General features: G+C 45.0%; 1 protein-coding gene across 2 annotated transcripts in view; it reads left to right on the forward strand.

The window, feature by feature from the left end:
* Positions 1-24,212, forward strand: part of ATP8B3 (ATPase phospholipid transporting 8B3) — a 58,865-nt gene that overhangs the window by 19,542 nt on the left and 15,111 nt on the right. For both annotated transcript variants that reach the window (XM_021009061.2, XM_021009062.2), the window contains exons 12-18: positions 1,336-1,544; positions 3,344-3,375; positions 5,522-5,678; positions 8,693-8,881; positions 10,816-10,928; positions 15,720-15,884; positions 16,649-16,760. In XM_021009061.2, coding sequence (XP_020864720.1) covers positions 1,336-1,544; positions 3,344-3,375; positions 5,522-5,678; positions 8,693-8,881; positions 10,816-10,928; positions 15,720-15,884; positions 16,649-16,760 — 977 coding nt within the window. The remainder of the gene's footprint in view (positions 1-1,335; positions 1,545-3,343; positions 3,376-5,521; positions 5,679-8,692; positions 8,882-10,815; positions 10,929-15,719; positions 15,885-16,648; positions 16,761-24,212) is intronic.

The raw sequence follows: 24,212 nt of genomic DNA on the forward strand, positions 1-24,212 counted from the left end.
ACAATAACCATTTCATCACCATTATTATTATATCATCCCAACACCCCTTGGAGGCATAATTACTGCAGTTTTATAGTTGAGGAGACTGAGGTTGACTTAGGTTAAATGACTTGCCCAGGGTCACATAGCTTGTAAATGTCTGAGACTGAATTTGAACTCAAGTCTTCCTGACTTCAGGCCCAGTGCCCTATTCATCTATAAGGCTTTACAATAACAACATTATTATAATAATATTGTATATTATATTATATATTCCAATATTATCCATTATATTAATATTATAATAATAACATTGCAAAAACAATAACATTTACATAGGGCCTGCTATATGTCATGTACTGTGCTAAGCACTTTACAAATATTATTTCATTTGATCCTCACAGCAACCTGGGAGGTAGGTACTATAATTATCCCCATTTTACAGTTGAGGAAACTGAGGCAAACAGTGATTTTTTTTTTTTTCGTGATTTGCCCAGAGTCTCACAGCTAATAAGTGTCTGAAGCCTGATTTAAACTCAGGTTTCCTTGACCTCCAGACCCAAAATAATTATTTGAACAAGCCTGTTTAATGTTCTAATAATTTTTTGGTACCGTATCATGGGTGTCGTATTGCTTCCTTTCTCAATCGGTGGTTGCTTTCTTAAACAAATTTTTAAAATTGATTAACTAATTTAAAAAAATTTTTGGTGGAGAGGCTATTGTGGGCCCATGGTTTCATCGATGTAGAGAACTCTGGATATGGAAGCTTCCACCATGGATAGGGATTGGTTGGTGACATCCAGTGGCCCTGGGCAGATGCATCAGAGGAAGGCCCAGCCTATCCTCTATACCATCTGGCCTCTAGTTCTGAGAATGCCCATGCATATTGGGTGTTTCCTCTTTCTCTCCCATTGGACATCTCTGTAGTTCTGCCCTGTCCCATCAGGGCACTAGAGCAGTGTGGTGGAAGGTAGGAACACCAAGCCTGGAATCAGAAAACTCGAGTTCTGGTTCTCATATTGATATCTTTGTGAACAGCAGTGTGGATTTGAAGTATTTTTGCAAGCTTCAAGTACTATATAAATGTGGTTATTATGGCTAATAATTGTTATTATCTGCCTCACTGGTTTGTTGTGAGAAAAGTACTTTGTAAACCTTGAAATGCTATAGCAATGAAAAAAACTAATTATTTATAACAATACTAATTATAATTATTCTTCCAAGACGTGGCTTGGAGGAATGCCTCCAAATTTTCCTTCCCCAGGCATGACTCTGGGTGGGGGCCTGGGCTGGACCATCGAACTTTAGTCCCTTCTTAGGCTTTCAGTAACTGTGCCTTGTCTCACTCCTTTGCAGTTTTGAGTTTATCTATCTGGTGAATAGCTGCTTCATCAACTGGGACCTGGAGATGTACTACTCGCCCCTGGACATGCCGGCCAAGGCCCGGAGTACCAGCCTCAATGACCAGCTGGGACAGATTGAGTACATCTTCTCCGACAAGACAGGGACCCTGACCCAGAACATTATGACCTTCAAGAAATGCTGCATCAGTGGGCTGACTTATGGTGAATAGTGACCATACCACTTCCCCTCCTCCTTCCCCCAATCTGAGTTAGGACTCCTTTCCATTCTAACCTTCCACCCCAGATTCCATTGCCTGCCCTGCCCAGACCCTCCAGGATAAACTCTGTGGCCCAGGCTCTACCAGGAACCTTAGACCCTATCCCTAGAGGCAGTCAGATCGCCTAGGTGAGTTCTCTTATAGGACCTGAATTCAAGAAGACCAGTGTTCGAATCCTGCCTCAGTCATTGGCTAATTGTGTGACCCTGGGCAAATCCCTTCGCCTCCTCCTGCCTCAGTTTCCTCATCTGTAAAATGAAGATAATAATAGTATTTGCCTCCCAGGTTTGTTGTGAGGATCAAATGAGGTGGTATATGGAAAGGGCTCTGCAAGCCTGTAAGCTCTATATAAATGCTAGCTATATTAAAGAGGAGGCCTGGGGAAGTGGGAAAAGGACTCAGCCTGGAGTCAAGAGAGGCTTGGGATCAAATCCCACTTCCTCTGTGTGACCACAGGCAAGTCAGGGGGACCTCTCTGAGCCTCAGTTTCCTCATAATAGTACTTACCTCCCAGGGTTCTTGCAAGGCTTAATATGAGATGGTATCTGCAAAGGGCCTTGCAAACCTCAAAGCTATCTGAGGTGTGTCTTGCAGGGATCACTGGACCTCAGACCACTCCACCAGTTCCTCACAGATATCTCACCTTAACCTCCCCACAAGAGGCCTATCTACTCCCTGCCCATCCTAGCACATGTGGGGCTCCCCATGACTCCTCAAGTCTGAGGAGTGCTGAACCACATTCCTTACTCTGCCACACTGACTTAGGAAATCAACCTCTTAGAGCCAGAAGGGACAGTCAAGATCATCCAGGCCGGGGGTTCTTAACTGAAGGTTGGCGTATAGATCTCAAAAGATCTGTGAACTTAGATGGGGGAAAAAACCCATCTTTATTTCAATGTAATTGGCTTTCTTTATAGTCCATGGATTTTATCTTATACATTTAAAAATATCATTCTGAGAAGAGGTCCGTAGGCTTCAGCAAGCCTGCCAAAGGAGACCCAGAAGGGAAGAAGCATTTATTAGGAAGCACCTACTATGTGTCAGGTACTGGGCTAAGCACTTTACAAATATCTTATTTGATCCTCACAATAACCCTGGGAGGTAGGTGCTATTAGGGTCTTCATTTTACAGTTGAAGGAAACTGAGACTGATGGTGGATGAGTGACTTGTCCAAGGTCATACAACTGTTAAGTGTCTGAGGCCACGTTGAACTCAAGTCTCCCTGACTCTAGGCCCAGTGCTCCATTCACTATGGTGCCTCCAACACAAAATTAATTGAGAGCCTTTGATCAAGCCCAAGCCCTAATTTCATGGAGAAGGAGATGGAGACTCAGAGAGAACTAGGGACTTGCCCAAGGTCACACATTGAGTCACTGGCAGATCCCAGCATCTAATCCTGATCATTTCTGGGCTAGACTCTTCCTTCGGAAGGGACTTCAGAGCTCCTCCTGTCTGCTAAAGTTTGGTTTTCCCTTTATCACCTGATTAGCTCCTTTAAGAAAGAGAATGAAGGGGCAGCTAGGTGGATTCAGCTTCGGCCTTGGAGTCAGGAGGACCTAAGTTCAAATCCGGCCTCAGACACTTGACACTTAGTAGCTGTGTGACCCTGGGCAAGGCACTTAACCCCGATTGCCTCACCAAAAAAGAAAAAAAAAGAAAGGGAAGGAGGTGGTGGGACTCCCAACTGAAGGGATCCAAGACCCACCTTTGAAAGTAAAAACTGAAGCTGTATTTCTTGTCTAGGTTCAGATGAAAATAGTGATGAAAGCCTGCAGGTGAGTCTTATCTTGGCCCAGGCCCAGGACCAGGGACCCTTGATCTCGTGTGAGAGGTGGGATTCCCAAGGTGGGGGGGATTTTCATCCAACCATAGCATCCGAAGAATGGCAGAGTTGGGAGGGCCCTTAGAACATGGGATGTCAGAGCTGAGAGGGCCCTTAGAACATAGGATGTCAGAGCTGGGAGAGACCTTAGAACACAAGGTGTCAGAGCTGGGAGGGCCCTTAGAACACAGGATAGCAGAGCTGGGAGGACCCTTAGAACACAGAATGTCAGAGTTGGGAGAAACCTTAGAACACAGGATGTCAGAGTTGAGAGGACCCTTGGAACACAGAAGGCCAGAACTTGGAGTGCCCTTAGAACACAGAAGGCCAGAACTTGGAGGGCCCATAGAACCCAGAAGGTCAGAGCTGAGAAGGTCCTTAGAACAGAGAATGGTAGAGCTGGAAGGGGCTTAGAACACAGAATGTTAGAGCAGGGAGGGCCCTTTGTACACAGACTGTCTGTCAGAGTTGGGAGTGACCTTAGAACATAGGGTAGCAGAAGGATACAGGAAAGACCTTAGGACTTAAAACAAAGCTTGTGAGACCTAGGAGAGTCTTTAGAACAGGCCTGCACAGCATATACCCAGGGGCTGTTTGTGGCTCAACAAAGTGGCCCATGGGTGGTATGTTGTGCAGGCCTGTTTTAGAACACTGAACACCAAGTTTCAGAACTGAAAGGGTCCCTTAAGAATTATGGGGAATAGCATAAATAAAAGGAGAGAGCATGAAGATGGGTGAGCACCGGGCATGGCTTGGGGACAGAGTATTGTCCAGTGGGACCAGGGGGCTAGAGAGTTCTTGTTCCAACAGAAAACAATGTTTATTTCCTTCACCTTCCCCATCCTTTGGTCAACCACAGGTAGATGGCATCAGATGTCCTTTGTGGCTAGATGTGACTAATGGCAAATGAGTCTTGTGCTGAAACCAAAAAACATTTTCCTTTAAAAAATATTCTCTAATTCAGGCTGATCCACCCCTGCTGGTCCTTTTGAGTGAAGTTTTCTTGTTTTTCTGTATCGACCTTCTCTTGGGCTCTTTGGCTTATCAACTTCACTGTTGGCTATGGGAATTAAAGAATAAAGTAAATAAAAAGGAATGTGGCATGTTACCAAAGAACTTGCCCACCCAGCCTGTTCTGTTCAGCAGGCAGTTATTAGACGCCTGAATGCTCTGTGACCAGAAAAACATCCTGGGCACTCAGCGAGGTGCCTAAAAAAGAGAGCAGGCTTGGGGGCTGGAGGACCTGGGTTTGAATCCCACTTTGGCCTCTTGCTAGGTGACCTAGCTGGGCAATTCGCTTGGCCTTTCTGGACCTCAGATTCCTCCTCTGGAAAATTAGGTAATTGGACTAAAACTACCTCAGATTCTTCCCAAGCCTGGTCTGACGATCCTTTAAACCAGGGCAACCCCATCATTTTATAGATGGGTGAACATTAAGCAAGTTGTCTTGGTAATTCAGGAGCAGATCTTGGATGACAATCAAAGTAGAACTTTAGATTGAGGAAGGCCTTTAGAGCCCAGGATATCAGGCTGGGAGGGCCTTTAGAACAGGGAATGTCAGGGCTAGGAGAGCCCATAGAACACAGAATGTCAGAGCTGGGAGGGCCCTTTAGAGCAGGGAAAGTCAGAGCCGAGAGGGCCCTTAGAAAAAAGAACATGGAAGGTTAGAACTGGGAGAATCCTTAGAATAGAGAAGAACAGGGAATGTTGGAGCTGGGAGGACCCTTAGAATAGAAAACAGGGAATGTCAGAGCTAGGAGGGCCCTTAGAGCTTAAAGTTTTTTCCACTTTACCACACTGAATCTCTAGTCTCCCAGAAAGTCTGTTCGGCGCTCTCTCTCTCTCTCTCTCTCTCTCTCTCTCTCTCTCTCTCTCTCTCTCTCTCTCTCCTCTCTCTCTCTCTGTCTTTCTCTCTCTCTCTCTTTTTCTCCCTCCTTCTCCTTCCTCTCCCTGTCTTTCTCTGTCTCTCTCTCTCCTCTGCCTCCTTCTCCCTTTTTCTCTCTCCCTTCCTCCCTCCCTCTCTCTCTGTTTGTCTCTGTCTGTCTCTGTCTCCATCTCTCTTCCCCCTCCCTCATTTCCCATCCCTGTTTCACCCACAGGCTGTCTCTTTGAGCTGGAACAAGTATGCAGATGGGAAGTTGGTGTTCTATGACCCCAAGCTCCTAATAGCCATCCGGGAGGATGAAGACAAGGTGGTCCGAGAGTTCTGGCGGCTTCTGGCCCTGTGCCATACTGTCATGGTGGAGGAGAAGGATGGTGAGAAGTACCCAGGCCAGGGACTGACCAGTATGGGGGAAGGTCAGCTGCTATCAGCAGGTCCCTGTTAAGAAATGGGAGAAGTGAGATTGTTGAACCCTTGTTTCACTGGGAGACACAGGGAAGTGGCTTTGTTTCTATTTATTTCATTGAGAACACTTGAAAAGATGTGGGAAGGCATGCTTTTAATCGCTTTGCAAACCTTAGTATATCCTATTTGAAGTGCTTGTAGTCAGAGAGACCCAGGTTTGAACTCTAAGATACTTTCTCGTGTGATGCTGGACAAGCCTCATCCCTCTCCCAGCCTCTGTTTCCTCATCTGTCAAATGATGGACTAGCTGACTGCTAGAGCCCCTTCCAGCTCTGTAGTCTATGGTCCTCTGACCCAAATGAAGAAAACACTTGTTTTTACATCCCCATTGGCATGCATACAGTAAGTGCATAATTAATGCCTTACACATTTGTTCACTCAAAGTAGCCATTAATTCAATGACCCATTAGGTTGAGATGGGCTCAGGGATGAACATTAGTGAGATGTTTACCAGATCATTGGAAAGGTCAGAGAGTAGGAAGCCTTCTCCAGGCCCAGGCACTGTTGAGGCCCGAGTGATAAAGGGGACAGGGAATAAGCATTTACTAATCGGTTTACAAATATCTCATTTGACAAGGCAGCATACTCATTTGCTCGAGAAGGAAGGGGGTGAGTGCCTTAGAATGTGGAACTGCACAGATCATCAATCTGAAGGACTCTGATAAGTCATGGAGTCCAGCCTCTTCTTTTTAAGCATGAGGAAACTGAGGCCCAGAAAAGTCAAGTCACTTGCCCAGAGTCACATAGATAACTAGTAGCAGGGATCTAGTTTCAGTGGAACTGGGAGAATCCTTGAAGTGTAGAACCTCACTGTAAGGAGAACATTTAGAACACAGAATGTCAGAGCAGGGAAGGCCCTTTGGGAGGGCCCTTAGAACAGAGAATGTCAGGGGTGGGAGGGCCCTTAGAATACAGGATGTCAGAGCTGGGAAGGCCCTTAGAACAGAGAATGTCAGCAGTGGGAAGGCCTTTAGAACACAGAATATCAGCAGTGGGAAGTCCTTTAGAACACAGAATGTCAACACTGGGAGGGCCCTTAGAATACAGTATGTCATGACTGGGAGGGCCCTTAGAACATAAAGTATGAGAACTGAAAGGACTCTTAGAGTGTAGAACCCAGATGAAGGAGTGCCCTTGGCATATATAATGTTTGTTGGAAAGCCTTTCCTGAGTCACCTAGCTGTATCTGTGCTCTGTCTGTCTCCAGATTAGAATGTAAGCACCCCAAGGCTCAGTACTATTGGATTTCTGTCTTTGTTTCCCAAACCCCTCGAACAGTGACTAGCATAGTGTTACTTAATACGTGTTAGTCAACTCTACCAGGAAGCATACGATGAGTCACAATATTTTGAATTGTAATAACTGGTCTGCAAAGCCCTTTATATCCTTCACCTCATCTGTGCCTCCCAAGGAATTGGTGAGATGGGCAGTAGGGATATTATTATCCTCATTTTACAAATGAGGAAACAGACACACAGAGATAAAATGAGTAGGCTATGGTTACAAAGCTAGAGAGTCGGAGGCAGGATTTGAACCTTGGGCTTCCTAACTAAATCCTGTGCTTTCAGTAGTAGCTCTCAATAGTGGTAAGTAGTTTCACCAGGCTGCTACAGGGATCCAGGCTCTGGAATTCTATGGGCCTCACACCAAGACCCAGATGGACCTGGGGCCTGCCCAGGCCAGAGTAGCTCTGCCCCCTGCCCTGTGGGAAGCCGTCAGCTGAGCCCCTGAAGTTGGCACAAGATGTCTTAGGACACACTGTTCTTCCTTCTGAGGTATTTCAAAGCCTCCCTGGGAGGCACATGCCTAAGGTTGAAGTGGCCTCTCTGAGTCAACACACTCCAGAACTTGAGTTTCTACTGTAGTGGAAAAGCTCTGGAGCAATAGGGGCTGTTGAGCAGCCAAGATCCTTGTTCTGGAAGGGCCCAGGATCTGCAGAGCCGCTGCCTTTACTTTACAGATGGCTCAGAAAAAGGAGTCCAGTACTGTGGAAAGAGCAGTGGACTGAGTTCAAGTCCTGCCAAATGGCAGCTGGTGATGCAGTGGATGAGCTGGGCCTGGAGTCAGGAAGACTGAGTTCAAATCCCATTTCAGACTCTTACTAGCTATGTGCCCCTGGGCAAGTCACTTAAGCTCTGTATGCCTCAGTTTCCTCAATTATAAAATGGGGCTAATAAGAGCCCTTACCTCCCAGGGCTGTGAGGGTCAAATGAGAGTAGATACGTAAAGCACTTAGCACATTGCATGCCTGGCACACAGTAGGTGCTTAATAAACATTTGTTTCCTTCTCTCCTGTCCCACCTAGGCTACAGGAATGCATCATGCTCTCACTAGGGGTACTCCTTCCTCCACTGCTTTTCAGTTTTTTGTTTTTAATGTGATATCTTCACCATCAGACAGTAAGCTACTTGAGGGCAAGTGACTGGCTCATGATAGGCATTTAATAAATGCTTATTTCCTTCTCTCCTATCCCACCTAGGCTGCTGGAATCCATCATGCCCCTGTTTGAGGAACTCCTACCCAACTGCCTTTAGCATCCTCATCAACCCCCTTTTTTATGTGTTGTCCAACTGTGAGCTCCTGAGGGCAAAGACTGTCTTTTGTCTTTCTTTGTATACCGATGTTTAGCACAATGCCTGGCACACTTGTCCTGTCTTTTCAGTCAGGACCACATTTTTTTGGGGGGGGACCCCATTTGAGGTTTTCTTGGCAGAGATACTAGAGGGGTTTGTCATTTCCTTCTCCAGTTCATTTTATAGATGAGGAACTGAGGCAAACAAGGTTAAATGATTTGCCCAAGGTCACGCAGCTAAGTGTCTGAGGCTGGATTTGAACTCAGGAAGATGAGGCTTCCTGACTCCAGTCTCAGCACTCTATTTCTTTCTAACTCTCCTTCTTCCCTGTCTATGTCTCCTCTCTTTAGGCCAGCTAGTCTACCAGGCAGCTTCTCCGGATGAAGAGGCCCTCGTGACAGCCGCTCGGAATTTTGGCTATGTTTTTCTGTCCCGAACTCAGGACACCATCACCACCAGTGAGCTTGGTGTAGAGAGGACCTACCAGGTGCTGGCCATGTTGGACTTCAACAGTGTCCGAAAGAGGATGTCTGTGCTCTGTAAGCATGGGAGCTCCCTCCCACCCCCCGACAGCCTGAAGAGAGCCCAAAATGGGGATTCCTGGGTTTATCTTTCTGCCTCACCTCTGTTTAAGTGTTTTCACATATAGTAAACAGTATTTCCCTTTAGTGGGGGAAATGGAAACCCCCTGCACTGACCCAGATTGATAGCTCATCTGTAATCTAGAGTCTGGGAGAGCTGCCAGGGACACTTGCGTGTCTGGTCCAGGATCCCAGCGCCATTCTATCAGAGGCCGGACCCAAGCTCCCACCTACCTGCTTCCTGCCTCTTGCTTCACTGGGTTGATCTATTAAGTCAGCCCCATAATAAAGCCAAGTTAGTGTTTTCCTCAATGTTACACCATTTTGAAAGTCCTATTCCTCCTGATTTTACATTGCTCTGATTGGCCATAGTTGGACATGCTATACCTTGACTCCAACATATAGTGATGTCATTTTGGACCTCCTTGTGAATGAAGGACAACAACCAGCCAGCCAAGTAAAAAAATAACTATCTAAAAAACTTGGGAATCATGACAAAGATTGTGTGTGCTGCCTCTCACTAGTATCACTGTTTAAAAAAAATACTTAATTTAATTTATTTATTAATTTATTCAATAATATTTATTATTTTAATTATTAACATTAATGATTATTTAATTAAATTTAACCAATTATTTTAATTAAATAAATTAATAAATAATTATTAATTATTTACACTATTAATTTAATTAATTTAACTTTCTTTTTACCCCCAAATGAGTATCAGTATTATCTGTGATTTCATTAGTATGACTCTTTCTTCCATCAGTGAAGACTGTCACCTCCTCTCTGTCCCAGACCATCATCTTCATGAGTGGCTTAGAAAAAAATCCTCCCCTGTTGATCAGGCCTCTGATGCCCTGTGTATGGCTGGGAAGTGTTCCTGGGATATCCACTGATAGGATCATAGATTAAGACCCTCAGAGACCATCTAGTCCCATTTTGCAGATGAAGAAACTGAGGCATAGAGAGGTTAAGGGACTTGCCCTTGGTCGCATAGGAAGTAAGGGTCAGGTGGGATTTGTAGAACTTGAACTGAATTCCTTGGGCTCCAATTTCGGCGCTCTCTCCACTGTGCCAGCCCATTGCTGGGCCTGTCCATAGTTTAGGACACTTTAGACTTTGTTTGGCTAACACTGCCTTCAGGAGTTCAGGATCTTCTCCTTTCAATGAGGAGGTGTCAGAGAGGTTCTTCTGGGAAGGAACCAAGCAGAGATTGGATAGACTGCGGATCCTGAGACCCAGATATGGAAAATGACTTGTCCCAGGTCACACAGCAAGATGTTGGAGGGTGGGGAGGGCTATTAGAATCCAGGCCAATAGTTGTCAAAAGATTGTTTTTCTTCCTCTATCCTCAGGTCTGTGGAAAAATAATTAGATTTATTCTTGCTTGGCCCCAGTGGACAGCACTGAGGGGAGAGAGGATGGTTACAGACAGAGATGTAGATAGAGATTCCTTGTTAGGAAAAATGTCCTGACCATTAAAGCTGTTGCCATGTAGAATGGGCTGCTTGGGAAGTACTGAGTCCCCCGTCTCTGGAGATCTCCAAGCATGTTTGTTGGGGGTGTCGAAGAGGATAAGGATTGGACCAGCTGTCCTGGGATGTCTCTTCCCATGCTGAGATTCTGGAGTTCTGTGCTCAAGAAATGCTTGGGTACCCACTGTATACTTCTTACCCAGCTGCAGCTGCTGGTGCATGTCACTCCCCATGCCCAGGGCAGGGGTTGGGAACAGTCGTGTAAGAGATGGAGAGGGCAGGAAGGAGAGGTCTGGCCAGCTGGCTGCAGCTCTGAGGGAGCTTGGGGAACCCTCCTATACTCCAGATTCCTAAGGTTCTTTGCATCATTGCCTGGGGACCCACTGAAGACACATGGGCTCTCTTCTCCTGCAGTGAGAGACCCTGAAGGCACAGTCCGGCTGTATAGCAAGGGAGCAGACACCGTGATCTTTGAGCGGCTCCGGCCAGGATGTCCTAATGAGCATGCTACTGAGAAGGCCCTGGATGTGAGTCCCTGCGGCTGGGATGGGGAGGAGGAAGGAGTTTCTCATGCTGCTCTGTCCCTGGTCTTTCTTGGGTGGCTAACCCATCACTCAACCATGAAATGCTGAGAGTCAGGAGGCCCGAGTTCTAGTCCTGGCTTTTCCATTGAATTGATATGCGATCTTAGGAAAGACTTCCTCTGTCACTCACTCATCAAATAAGAGGCTGGACCAGATGATCCCTAAAGTCCATTTTAATTTTCTCACTCTGTATTCTGAGAACTCTTTTAGCTGTTATGTTTTATGTTCTATATTCTAAGGACTCAGCTCTGACATTGTAGGCTCTAGGTCTTGGAGCTTTGACATTCTGATTCTGTGATCCTTCCCTACTCCTCCTACCTTCTGATGGCATCTTCTTAGTCTCCTTTGCTGGATCTTGTTCAGGTTACTCCCACTAACTTTGGGTGTGCCCCTAAGGCTCTCTCCTGGGCTCTTTTCCCTCTATATGAGAAGTTCTTAACCTTTTTTTGTGCCCTGGATCCCTTTGGAAGTCTGGTGAAGCCTAGGGACCCCTTCTCAAAATAAATGCATTTAAATATGTATATTAAGTCGATTAATTAAATACATGCTTGAAATTAAATATGTATTTAAATGCATTAAAATATGTAATATTAGTTTTGGGGTTTTGCTTTTTGGTGAGGCAATCGGAGTTAAGTGACTTGCCCAGGGTCACACAGCTAGTAAGTGTCAAATGTCTGAGGCCGCATTTGAACTCAGGTCCTCTTGACTCCAAGGCCAGAGCTCTATCCACTGAGCCCTGGCTGCCCCAGAATACATGATATTATTAAAGAAAACTTCTCTGGAGGAGATGGGAATAACCTGGTAGTCTAATTGGACAAACAAAATGAATAGATGTGAATAGATGTGAGATGAGATCATATAGTTAAGTTCTGAATAGTTAGTTCTATATGGGTTGGTTCAGAGGATGGGGAGCTTAGTATGGAATGGAGTGGTGAAGGAGAGCTTCTTAGGGCTGGTGGGGCTTGAACTGGACCTTAATCAGTCAACCAATAAATATTTATTAAGAACCTACAAGTGCCAGGCACTGTGCTAAGCACTGGGGCTACAAAGAGACAAAAGTCCCCGCCCTCAAGGAGCTTACATTCTAATGGGAGAGACGACAATGTTCAAACAAGCTCTCTCTCTCTCTCTCTCTCTCTCTCTCTCTCTCTCTCTATATATATATATATATATATACACATATATATTACATATATATATGTATATGTATATATGTATATGTATATATGTATATGTATATATGTATGTGTATATATATGTATATGTATATATGTATATATATGTATATATATGTATGTATATGTATATATATATGTATGTATATGTATATGTATATATACAGGATAAATGGGAAACCATTAAGAGAGGGAGGGAAGGTCTGCATTGTTGGTGGAGTTGTGAACTGATCCAACCATTTTGGAGAGCAATTGGGAACTATTGTTTCTAATTCTTCCTTACAACATGACTAATATAAAAATATGTATAATAAGAATGTATATGTAGAGCCTATATCAGATCGCCCACCATCTTGGGAAGAGAGGGGGAGAAAATTTAAAACTCAAAAGTTTATGGAAGTGATTGTTGAAAACTAAAATTAAATTAATTTTTTTTTAAAAAAAGAGAGGGAAAGTCCTAGAATTAAGAGAGGCTTGCTTTTAAATAACATTGACTCATATTTATAGAGCATTATTTTTTTGGACCCAGACCCATGATTTCTATGGCATAGGGAAGTCCAAATGAGAAAGTTCCTGTTACCAATGCAGCTCATCTCCTGCTCTGCAGCTTACACTCCTGTGTACAGGTGCCCCTGAGCTCATAAGGAGCTGGCTGGCAAGAGACAGAACAGAGGTGCCAAGGCTTGTTCATGGCCTGCTGAATATCTGATTTAACTCTTTAACTCTCTCAACTCAGACTTCAAAATCTAAGGTCAAGGGGTGGAGAATAGTCTGGGTAGAGGTGAAAAAAGATGAGTTATTCTTTGGGACTATGGGTTCATGTTGAAGTGTATGCCTTTGAAATGGGCCAGCGGACTACTACCATGGGCCCAGAATGGGTGCTAATTTGGGAAGGCAGGACAGGCTTTTTTTGTTGTTTTTTGTTGTTGGGTTTTTTTTTTTACCATTTTACAAATGAAGAATTCAAGACTCAGAAGAATAAAGTGACTTCCCTAAGGTCAGATAGGTGGTGAAGTAGGTTCTAATCAAAACAATATATATTAAGTACCTAGTATGTGTAAACTCCCATGGTGAGTTCAGGGCTGATTGGCCTGGGAGGGGATGGAGTGTTGGGAGGCCTTTGGGAGTGGGACAGAGCCCTAGAGACCTTTAGGATGGATGGCTAATGAGACCAGCTGGCCTTCCTCCTCCAGGCCCAAACAAGAGCATCATAAAGTCTCTAGGCCTCCTGTTGCCCAGCAACGGCCTGTCCCTAGGAGTTCCTTCCAGGGCTCAGGACACACGTAAAACAAAGGCCTCAGGGACCAGGGGCTGCAGTTCTGCCTGGGAGGACACTGGCCTTCATTCCAGTGGACTGAGGGCAGATTCACACTCTCTGGGTCGAGGCTGTGGACAGAGGCTCTTCGCTGGTCCTGGGGACGATTCGGGCCAATTCACATCCAAATCTCAGATCTGCTTGTTATTTACTTGTGTTTGACTCTTCATGACCCGTGAACCATACCGTCCGTGGGATTTTCTTGGCAAAGATATTGGAGTGGTTTGTCATTTCCTTCTCCAGCTCATTTTACAGATGAGGAAACTGAGGCAAGCAGGGTTAAGTGACTTGCCCAGAGTCCCACAGCTAGTGAATGTCTGAGGCTGGATTTGAACTCAGGCCTTGAGCTCTATCCACTGAGCCACCCAGCTGCCTCCTGCCTCCCTTTGTGAGCTTGGACAAGTCATTTGACCTTAGGTCTGTGCTTTTCTTCCTGCTTCTGTAAAATGAGGGAGTTGGACTCCATGATCCCTCGTGTTCCCTTTTAGCTCTAAATGTGATGATTCCAAATCAAACAAGTATTGAACTCCTACCATTCAGTTTAATGAGTATTTACATAGGGACGTCTGGATAGATGTCAGACGTCTGGAGGCTTAGTTCTGGGGCCTGGGAATACAAAGATAGATGAGACACATGCCCAGATCTGTGCCAGGTCCCGTTGGGGAGGAGGGGGTTGGGAAAGGAGGGGATTTAGGCCAGTTTTCTCCTTTGTAAAATGAGGGAGGTAGGCACACATGCTGGTTGAACTGAATGGAATTGAGTAGCAAAATTCCTAAGGTACTTTTCAGATCGAATAATGATGGTCCTGTGATCATAGGGTACAAGGTCCAAGGATTCTGGGGAGTTTCTGCCCTAGAGGAGACCTCAGTCTGACTGGGGAGATGGGTCCCTTACAGGGGCTGTTAGGTACCTCATGATTATTAGAAAATGAATCAATGAATAAATGAATGAATAAAAAAAGCAATTATTAAGTACTTACTATTTGCCCGGCATACACAAAATGTAAGAGTCTTGCCCTCAAGGAATTTACTTCTTGGAGAAGATGATTCATTCAAAGGAGTCCTAGCCAGACAATATCTAGGTGGTGCAGTGCATAAAGTGCCAGGCCTGGAATCAGGAAGACCTGAGTTGAAATCCAGCCTCAGATACGTCCTAGCTGTGTGACCCTGGGCAAGTCATTTTACCCTGTTTGCCTAGCTCCTCGTCTGTAAAATGAGCCAGAGAAGGAAATGGCAGATCACTCCAGTGTGTCTGCCAAGAAAACTCCAAATGGAGTCATGGAGAGTCAGACATGACTGAAATGACTCAAGAGCCGTGGTCAGGGAGAGGCGTTTTGGCCTGAGTCAGAGGGTGATTGATAGCTGCATCCTCTCCAGGAATGGTAGGGTTGAGTGATCCGAATTCTTGCAGCTGGAGGTACAAGGGCTAGGCTGGGCTGGGGGAAGGTAAGAAGAGCATGGCAGGGGAATGGCAGCCCATACTGGTCCAAGCTAAGCTAGATTTGGTGAATTCTCACCAATCAGGAGCACTGGGCCGCTGGATGGGAGGTGGAGTGTTGGGTCAGAGGAAGAGAGGGTGTATCAGACAGGATGGATGGGGTCAACAGGAACTCTGGAGTGCTCAAGAAGGGGGCAGGCCAGTGTCAATTGGTTGGCAGGAGGTATGGGGCACAGTGTACGTTTATACTTGAGTGTAATCTGGGAAGACGTCCTGAAGGAGGAAGCGTTACTTGGTCTAAGCTAGAAGTATATAATGTTTGCCTCAGTTTCTTCATCTGTAAAATGAGCTGGAGAAGGAACTGGCAAACCACTCCAGTATCTCTGCCAAGAAAACTCCAAATGGGGTCATAGAGAGTCGGACACAACTGAAATGATTGAACAACAGTATATTAAGTGCTTAATACATGGTTTTTCATTAATTGATTGCTTCATTCATTCTAATGAACTCATTATGTATTATTGTGTATGACAGTTATCTATGTTTGTGCCTTATTTCTCTTGAGCTCCATGAGGCAAGGACAAAGTCTTATCAAACCTTTCTATCTCCCCCAGTGCCTACCACATTTGTTGAATGACTGAATGAGTGAGATAGCAAAGTCAGGATTTGAACCCAGGTTCTCTGACACCAAGTCCAAGTCCTCTTCATGCTATATGAACTATCTCTCCATTTCCCCCCCTGCACCTTGATATAACCTGGCTAGGATAGGGGCACGGAACCCCTGATAAATCCTCTTGCCCTTGGCAGACCTTTGCGGAAGAAACGCTTCGAACACTCTGCTTAGCCAGCAAAGAAGTGGAGGAAGAATTCTACCAAGAATGGAGCCAGAAGTACCACAAGGCCAGCGTCCTGCTGCAGAACCGGGCCCAAGCCCTGGATGCAGTATATGAGGACATGGAGAAAGACCTTAACGTAGGTGGGGGTGGGGGTGGGGGTGGCGATGGGATGCAAGGGGGCAGGGCCCAACACCAAGACCTGGCCTCAGGCATCCAGCCCTAAGAATAGGGTTCTAGAGGCAGAGGAACAGCTCAGAGCTGGAAGAAACTAGGAAACAGAGAACAGAGAACATGGAACATGATGTCAGAGCTTGGAGGGCCCTAGAAGATAGAATACTAGAGCTGGGATGGACCTTAGATCACAGAATGTCAAGATTAGGAGGTATCTTAGAATACTGAATGAGCTAATTGGGGAGTGACTTAGAAAACTACAAATTAACATTGTCTATGTTGTATTGAACTTTTATTTGTTAAACATTTCCCAATTACATTTTAATCTGATTTGGGAAAGAAACCCAGGAGTTTTTCTGGTCACTTTGAGTGACACCTCTGCCTTAAAACATAAAACACAGAATAACAGAGCTAGGAGGGCCCTTAGGACACAGGATGTCAGAGCAGGGAGGGCCCTTAGAAAAAAGAACATGGAATGTTGGAGCTGGGAGGATCCTTAGAATAGAGAAGAACAAGGAATGTTGGAGGTGGGAGGCACCTTAGAGATCATTTTGCCTACCCTGTATGTTTTAGGGATGAGGAAACTTGGGCCCAGAGAAGAGAGGGGACCTTTAATTCCTACTGCTTCTTTCCCTCTTTGCCCAGCCTGGCTCTATATAGGATTGGGGGTGGCATCTTGCCAGGGGAAGGGTTTGAACTCAAAGTCCCTTTCTCTCCTCCATCCTCCAGCTCTTGGGAGCCACAGCCATTGAGGATAAGCTACAGGATGGTGTGCCTGACACCATCCATCTCCTCAAGAAAGGGAATATAAAAGTGTGGGTACTGACTGGAGACAAACAAGGTGGGTCCTTACAAGGGCTGGTCTTACCTGGAAGATTGGGGAGGGTGCTTTCTCCACAGGGTAGAGTGAGGTACATTGGAGAAGCTTTCCTTCTGCCCAACTCTAAAATCTTTTGTCCAGAAAGACTGGGGTTAAATCCTACCCCTCCTTAGTGGTGGTTTGCTCCTTTGGGTTGGGCCTTGCCCTCTCTGGCGAAGAGACTGAAGGGCTTAGTGTCCCAGCTAGGGAGGTAAGGCCCTAAGAATGAATACTTTAGTGGGAATGAGTTTAGCAGAGGATTTGTTTTTTCATCTGATGGGATAAACTTAGGGAAGCATAGACCCTTTGAAATGTAAATAGGTGCAATCTTAGATCCCTAGAAGCCTTAGGAATGAGGGTCTTAGCTCTATAGATTATCTAAATCATAGAATTGCATGACTTTATGACCAGATAGTGTTAGAACCTTTGAGTCCTAGAACTGAGAACCCCTTAATAACCTTGGAACCATTTGACTGCTAGAAACCTTGGAACCCCTTGACCCTTAGAATGTTTAGCATCCTTGGAATTGTTAGACCTTGGAATTATTAAGCCCTTAGACCTTTATACCTATAGGGCCCTTGAAATCATTAGGCCCCTAGAACCCTTAGAGTCTAAGGGTTGGGGAACCTTAAAACCCCAGAAACCATTGGGCCTTTAGATTCACAGGACATTTGAAACTTTGAATCTTAGAGATGGAAGGGTCCTTTGACTGCATTTAGTCCCAGAATCACAGAATGTCAGAGTGGGAAGGGATGGCCAAAGGCATCTACTCCCACCTGTGTCTGAACAGGAATCCCCTCTATTACACACCTGGCCTGTGGCCATCCATAAATACTCTGCTCCGGCCACAAGGAGCTCACTACCTCCCAAGAAAACTTCCATTCCACTTTGGGCTAGATCAAATTGTTAGGAGGTTTTTCTTTACTCCAAGTCGAAATATCTGCCTCTCTGCAATCTCCCTGAGGCCAAGCTGAAATCGAATCCTTCAAATATTTGAAGACCCCTATCCTGTCTCTCCCTTTTCCCTTCAAAATTTCCCTTCACTAGGTTAAAAAAATCTAGTTCTTTCAACTAATCTCTGTAAGACCTAGCTTCCATTGGGTGGCTGGGTAGTATAGTGGGTAGAGTGCTGGGTCTGGAGTCAGGAAGACCTAAATTCAAATCCAGCCTCAGATACCTACTAGCTGTGTGACCCTGGGCAAGTCACTTAACCCAATATTTGTCTCAGTTTTTTCACCTGTAAAAAGTGGGGTTAATAACAGCACCCATTTTACCTGTGAGGATTGAATGAGAGAGTATTTATAAAGAGCTCAGTACAGTACCTGGCGCATACGAGATGCTTGGTAGATGAGTACTTGTTCTCTCTCTTCCCATCCTGGCCACCCTACCCAATTTAACCCTGTTCTTCTAAAAATGTATCACCTGGAATTGCACACAGGACTCTAAATATGGATCCGACCAGGGTCAAGTGCCCATGGTCACTTTCTTTCTTTTTTCTTTTTTTTTAAATTTTATTAATTTATTTTGATTTATCAACAATCACTTCCATGTGCTTTTCAGTTGAAAATTTTTCTCCCTCTTCCTCCCCAAGACGGCACACAATCTGATATCGGCTTTACATTTACATACATATTTTCACATTAGTGAAGTTGTAAGTAAAAATTAAAAGCAATAGGAGGAACCATTAGAAAGAGGAAACAAAACTCAACAGAAGGTAAAAATAAGTGATAGCGATTCGACTTCCATAGTTCTTTCTTTGGATGTGGACAGCATTTTCCATCCCGAGGCCTCTGGAGATGTCTTAGATCCTCGTAATGCTGAGAAGGGTTCAGTTTAACATTCTTAGTCATTGCACAACATGGCTGTTATTGTGTACAAAGTCCTCTTGTTCCACTCACTTCACTCAGCATCAGACCATACAAGTCTTTCCAGGTTTTTCTGAAGTCAGCCTGTTCATCATTTCTTATAGCGCAATAGTATTCCATTCCATTCATATCCATGGTCACTTTCTTTATTCTGAATCCCTTGCCTGGAATTCTTAGAATTGGAAGCCTAAGTTCTCTGGCTGTCCTGCCAGTTGGTCTGACCCTATTGTTTAACAGATGGGGAAATTGTGGCTCAGGACTGGAGGAGTGACTTTTTTGAGGACTCCCATCAAGTCAGTGGCATAGCTGGAGCTGGAAACCTACTTGGATCCCAAGTCCCAGGTTCTTTCCACTTCATGTTACCAACCCACACCTCCCAGGCCTCTATGGTCTTTGGACTCAGTCCCCTCTCCCTAAAACCTCCTCTTTGGGAAGATTTCAGTATATGAAATCTGCATCTCTAATTGAACTCTGGGCAGCTAGGTAGCACAGGTAGAGTACCAGGACTGAAGTCAGGAGGACCTGAGTTCAAATACAACTGTCTGAGCCTGGACAAGTCACCTAACCCTATTTGCCTCAGTTTTCCCATCTGTAAAATGAGCTAGAGAATGGCAAACCACTCTAGTATCTCTGCCAAGAAAATCCCAAAGAGTCAGCCATTGACACAAATAAGCAACGACAGAGACAAATGAGCTCCAGGCCTTGGGCTCCCCTCTCAGTGGTATTTATATTTGAAGGTGTGTCACTAATGACAGGAAGAAATTCTGGGAAAGCATTTCTGGCTTCAGTGAGCAGGTAAGACTAGGAATTTGTGAAGGTGGGGACTTTCCCTGGGTTTCTAAAGTCCTCCAGTAAAGATCCCCAAATCTGCAGCCTTGGACAGTGAGAAATGAATAACAGAATAATGACAGAAGCATCCGAGAGACCCTGTGGGGTCTCCAGTTACAGAGCCATGCACTCATCACCAGAAAGGACCTCAGAAGTTGTCTAGGACAACTCCTAATCTGTTGCCTCAACTGTATCTCCAACTATCTGTCTTCCAGCCTCTTCTTGAACACCTCTGAATGATGAAGAGCTTACTACTTCCCAAGACAGCTCATTCTATTGCTGAACATCTCTGATCCTTAGGAAGTTCTTCCTTAGGTTGAAATAAAATCTACTTGTCCCAGTCAAGATCATTAGAGTATTCTAGTATTTGTTGTTGTTCAGTCCTATCTACCTCTTCATGACCCCATTTGGAGTTTTCTTGGCAAAGATACTGGAGTGGTTTGCCATTTCCTTCTCTAGCTCATTTTACAGACAAGGAAACCGGGCAAACAGGGTAAAGTGACTTGCCCAGGGTCACACAGCTAGTAAGTGTGCTGAGGGCACATTTGGACTCAAGAAGATGAGTCTTCCTGACTTAAGGCCCAGTGCTGAACAACAGTAACAATAACAATGTATCAGGCCCCTTGCTAGGTAGGAGGAATACAAGAACAAAAAATGAAAGGATCGGAGACCAGTTACACTATCTCCCAATTATCTACCAATAGGTATGTACAACTAAATGTATCCAAAATGGATACAAAATAAATGCCCGAGGGTTTGGGAGAGTGGGTACTAGCAATTGGTGGGGCATCATGCAGAAGGTGATGCTTGAACTGAGTCTCGAAGGAAGAGGGGAGATTCTGTGAGGTGAAGGTGAGGAGGGAAGGCATAGAAGGCGTGGGGGACAGCCATGGCAAAGGTAGAGAGACTAGAGAGGGGGCACTGTGAGTGAGAAACAGAGAAAAGGACAGTATGGCTGCCCTGAAGAGTATGTGAGGGGGAGTCATAGATAATGAGCTTGGAAAGCTAGGTTGGCCTGAGCTTGGGAAGGACTTTGAAAGTGAAACTTGTGATGTTTATATCTTATCTAAGAGGCAATAGGGGGTTTGATGTGTGTGTGGGTGGTATTTAGCTATTTTGAGTCAAACTAAACTTCTGCTCCACCTGACAAGACAGAGGGACAGTCAGGGCTGGAGGAACTCCAGAGCTGACATTGATAGATTTAAGCTTTGGAAACTTTAGGGAAGGAACTGCTTTGATTCCCAGAACTACCCTGGGAGGCAGGTACTCCAGGTGTCCTTAACCCATTTTACAGATGAACAAACTGAGGTTTGTGGGTCACACTGATTGTCAGTAGCAGAGGTGGAATATGAACCCAGGTTGAAGAAAGTTAAGATCTTTAGGTAACACGATAGTCAATGAAGGCCTCCTGGAGGAGGTGAGCCTTAAAGTACAGATAGGACTTGGCAAGGAGGGAAGAATGAGCACCTACTATGTGCCAGGCACTGTGCTAAATGCTAGGGATACAAAAAGAGGCAAAAGACAGTCCTTGCCCTCAAGGAGCTTACAATCTAATGGGGGAGACTATAAAGAAAGATGTATGAACAAACTCCAGAGAGGACAAATTGGAAATACTTAACAGAGGGAAGGCACAACACTTAAGAGAGGTCAGGGAAGGTGTCCTGGAGAAGGCGGGATTTGATTTTAGTTTAGTTTTTGGGAAAACCCATTTTCTTCTTTCTTTCTTTTTTTTCCCTTAATTTATTTTTAGTTTTCAGTATTCACTTCCATAAACTTTTTGAGTTTTAAATTTTTTTCTCCCCTTCCCTCTCCACCTCCCTCCCTAGACAGCATGCAATCTGATATAGGCTCCACATATACATTCCTATTAAACATATTTTCACATTAATCACGTTGTAGAGAAGAATTAGAAACAAGAGGAGGAACCACCAGAAAGAGGAAACAAAACACAACAGAAGAAAAAAACAACAAAAGAGCGAACAGTATGCTTCGATCTTCATTCAGACACCATAGTTCTTTCTCTGGATGTGGATAGCATTTTCCTTCATGACACTTTTGGAGATGTCTTAGATCCTTGCATTGCTGAGAAGGGCTAAGTCTATGAAAGTCAGTCATTGCACAGTGTGGCTATTGCTGTGTACAATGCTCTCCTGGTTCTGCTCACTTCACTCAGCATCAGTCCATGCAAGTCTTTTCAGGTTTTTCTGAAGTCCACCTACTCATCATTTCTTATAGCACAATAGTATTCCATTACATTCATATACCCCAACTTGTTCAGCCATTCTCCGGTTGATGGGCATTCCCTCAATTTCCAATTCTTTGCCACTACAGAAAGAGCTGCTATAAATGTGTTTGTCCATGTGGGTCTTTTTCCCATTTGTATGATCTCTCTGGGATACAGCCCTAGAAGTGCTATTGCTGGGTCAAAGGGTATGCACATCTTTATAGCTCTTTGGGCATAGTTCCAAATTGCTCTCCAGAATGGTTGGATCAGTTCACAACTCCACCAACAATGTATTAATGTTCCAGTTTTTCCGCATCGAGGTGGGATTTTAGTTGGGACTTGCAGAGCCAGAGAGGTCAGTAGGTGGAGCTGAGGAGGGAATGCATTGCAGGCATGGAAGACATCCAGGGAAAATGCCCAAATGGGAGCTAGAGGGTTTTGTTCGAGGAACAGTGATGTTAGAGAACATTGGAGCTGGACGGGATCTTGGGGACCATGCCCTAGGCCACAGAGGTAGTCAGTAATGTAACTGAGATTTGAACCCAGAACCTCTGACTCCAAATTTGTTTTTTCTACTATCCTATACTGTCCTTATGTCAGGGATATAGGAAAATGGAGGAGACTTATTGGGAATGGGAGGCAGTCAGAAAGGTAGAGTGGGACAAGGTCTTGGAGGACCTCAAATGCCAGAGTAAGAAATTGGGAGTTTATCCAGCAGCCCTTGGGAGCTATGGAAGCTGTTAGAGTGAAATGCTTCCCATCTCTACCACCCTCAGGTCATTCTCCAGTGCCTGCCCTGCTCCCAGCTTCTGAGAAATATTGGTCTCCAAGGGAGGCAGCCTTGTCTTGGACAAAGTCTCTGGGATTTGGAGTCAAGAGATTTGAGCTTCACATCCCAGCTCTAACACTGACCTGGCTAACCTTCCTTCTCTGTGAAGGGAGAAGGTTGGACCAAGTGATCTCTGAGACTCCTTTTGGGTCCAACTTTCTGGGATTCCGTGACCAGACTGAATTCTCACCATAAGATGGACAGGGGATTCTCCCCTGCTTTACAGAGGAGAGAACTGAGGCCCAGAAAAGGAATCCATGGCTTGGTAGAATTTGAAGGCACATGGAGCAATTACTCAGTGTGGTAAAAACATAGTAGGAAGAAGACAGGATCTGTAATCAAAGGATCTGGGTTCAAATTTGACTTTTCTACTAGAGGTACTACCTTGAGCAAGTCACTTAATTCTCTGGGCCTCAGTTTCTTCATCTGTAACATAAGGGGGTTATACTAAGATGATCTCTTTAGTCCTGCCTTAGGGACCCAGGGTTTAGGTGAGGGATTCCAGGACTTCCCAGAGGCTCTTTTGTTGTCTGGCCCCCCCCTCCCAACACCTCTCCCCATTTCCCACTCCAATCCTTGTTGGCTGATGCCTGGGAGGAAGGAAGGAAAGAAACAAGCACTTATTAAGCACCTGCTATGTGCCAGGCACTGTGCTACGCACTTTGCAAATATTTCTCAATTGATCCTCACAAAAACCCTGGGAGGTAGGTATTATTATTTTTATCTCATTTTACAGTTGAGAGAGCTGAGGTAGACAGAGATTAAGTCACTTGCTCTGGGGTCACACAAGTAGTATCTGAAGCTGAATTTGAATTCAGGTCTTCCTGATTCCAGGCCTAGTATTCTTATCTGCTGGAATTCTACCATGAAAGCTTCATTTCTTTAGCTTTACTGAGACATTATTTGTCAGTTAAAATGCCACCACTACCCCTTTCCCCCACAAAGGGGCTGCTCTGTAACCATCCTCCCTGTCATTTCCTCCTCAGTGTAGGTGAATTTCTCAATTCCCTTTTTTCAGGGTAGGCTTCTCTAGAAGGATGGAGAGAAGCTTCAGAATATTAGTGAAAGGTGTGTTGGATTTGGAATCAGGAAATTTGTACAGAGTCCTGGCACTCTCCAGGCCTCAGTTTGCACATTTTTGCTCAGGCCCCCTCTACCTGTGAGAGGCGAAAGACCATGGATTTGAAAGGCAGGTACCTAAAGGGTGACTTCCCCATTTGGCTGGGCCGGCCCTGATGGAAACAGTGGGGGTGGGGGGTGTGTGTGTTGAGTCATTTACTTCTGAGAAATTGTAGATTAATCTGGCTTTTATTTTCCTGGCTGAGACCCAGTTTATAGGCGTGTATTTGGATAGAAAATGTCTTTCTCTTGTCCTGAGAAATATAACCATTCTAGGGTAGGGCTTGGTGCAGGCTCCAAGAAGATAATCTGCCATGAAAATGATGGTGTTGCCGTTTTCTAGGAGGGCCTTCCAGCTTACAGAGCCTTTTTCTCACAGTAACCCTGTAAGGTGGGTGGTACTATGGGAAGAACACTGGATCTGTATTAGAATCCCAGCTCTGCTCTACCAAGAGCCCTTGTGTGACCCTGGGCAAGTCACTTACCTTTCTAGGCCTCAGGTTTTTTTTATCTGTAAAATGAGAGTTTTGAGTAAGGGTCCTAGAAAACTGATAATAAAGTAGATTTCT

This window comes from Phascolarctos cinereus, unplaced genomic scaffold, assembly GCF_003287225.1.
Source record: "Phascolarctos cinereus isolate Bilbo 61053 unplaced genomic scaffold, phaCin_HiC Scaffold_4;HRSCAF=312, whole genome shotgun sequence".
NCBI lineage: Eukaryota > Metazoa > Chordata > Mammalia > Diprotodontia > Phascolarctidae > Phascolarctos > Phascolarctos cinereus.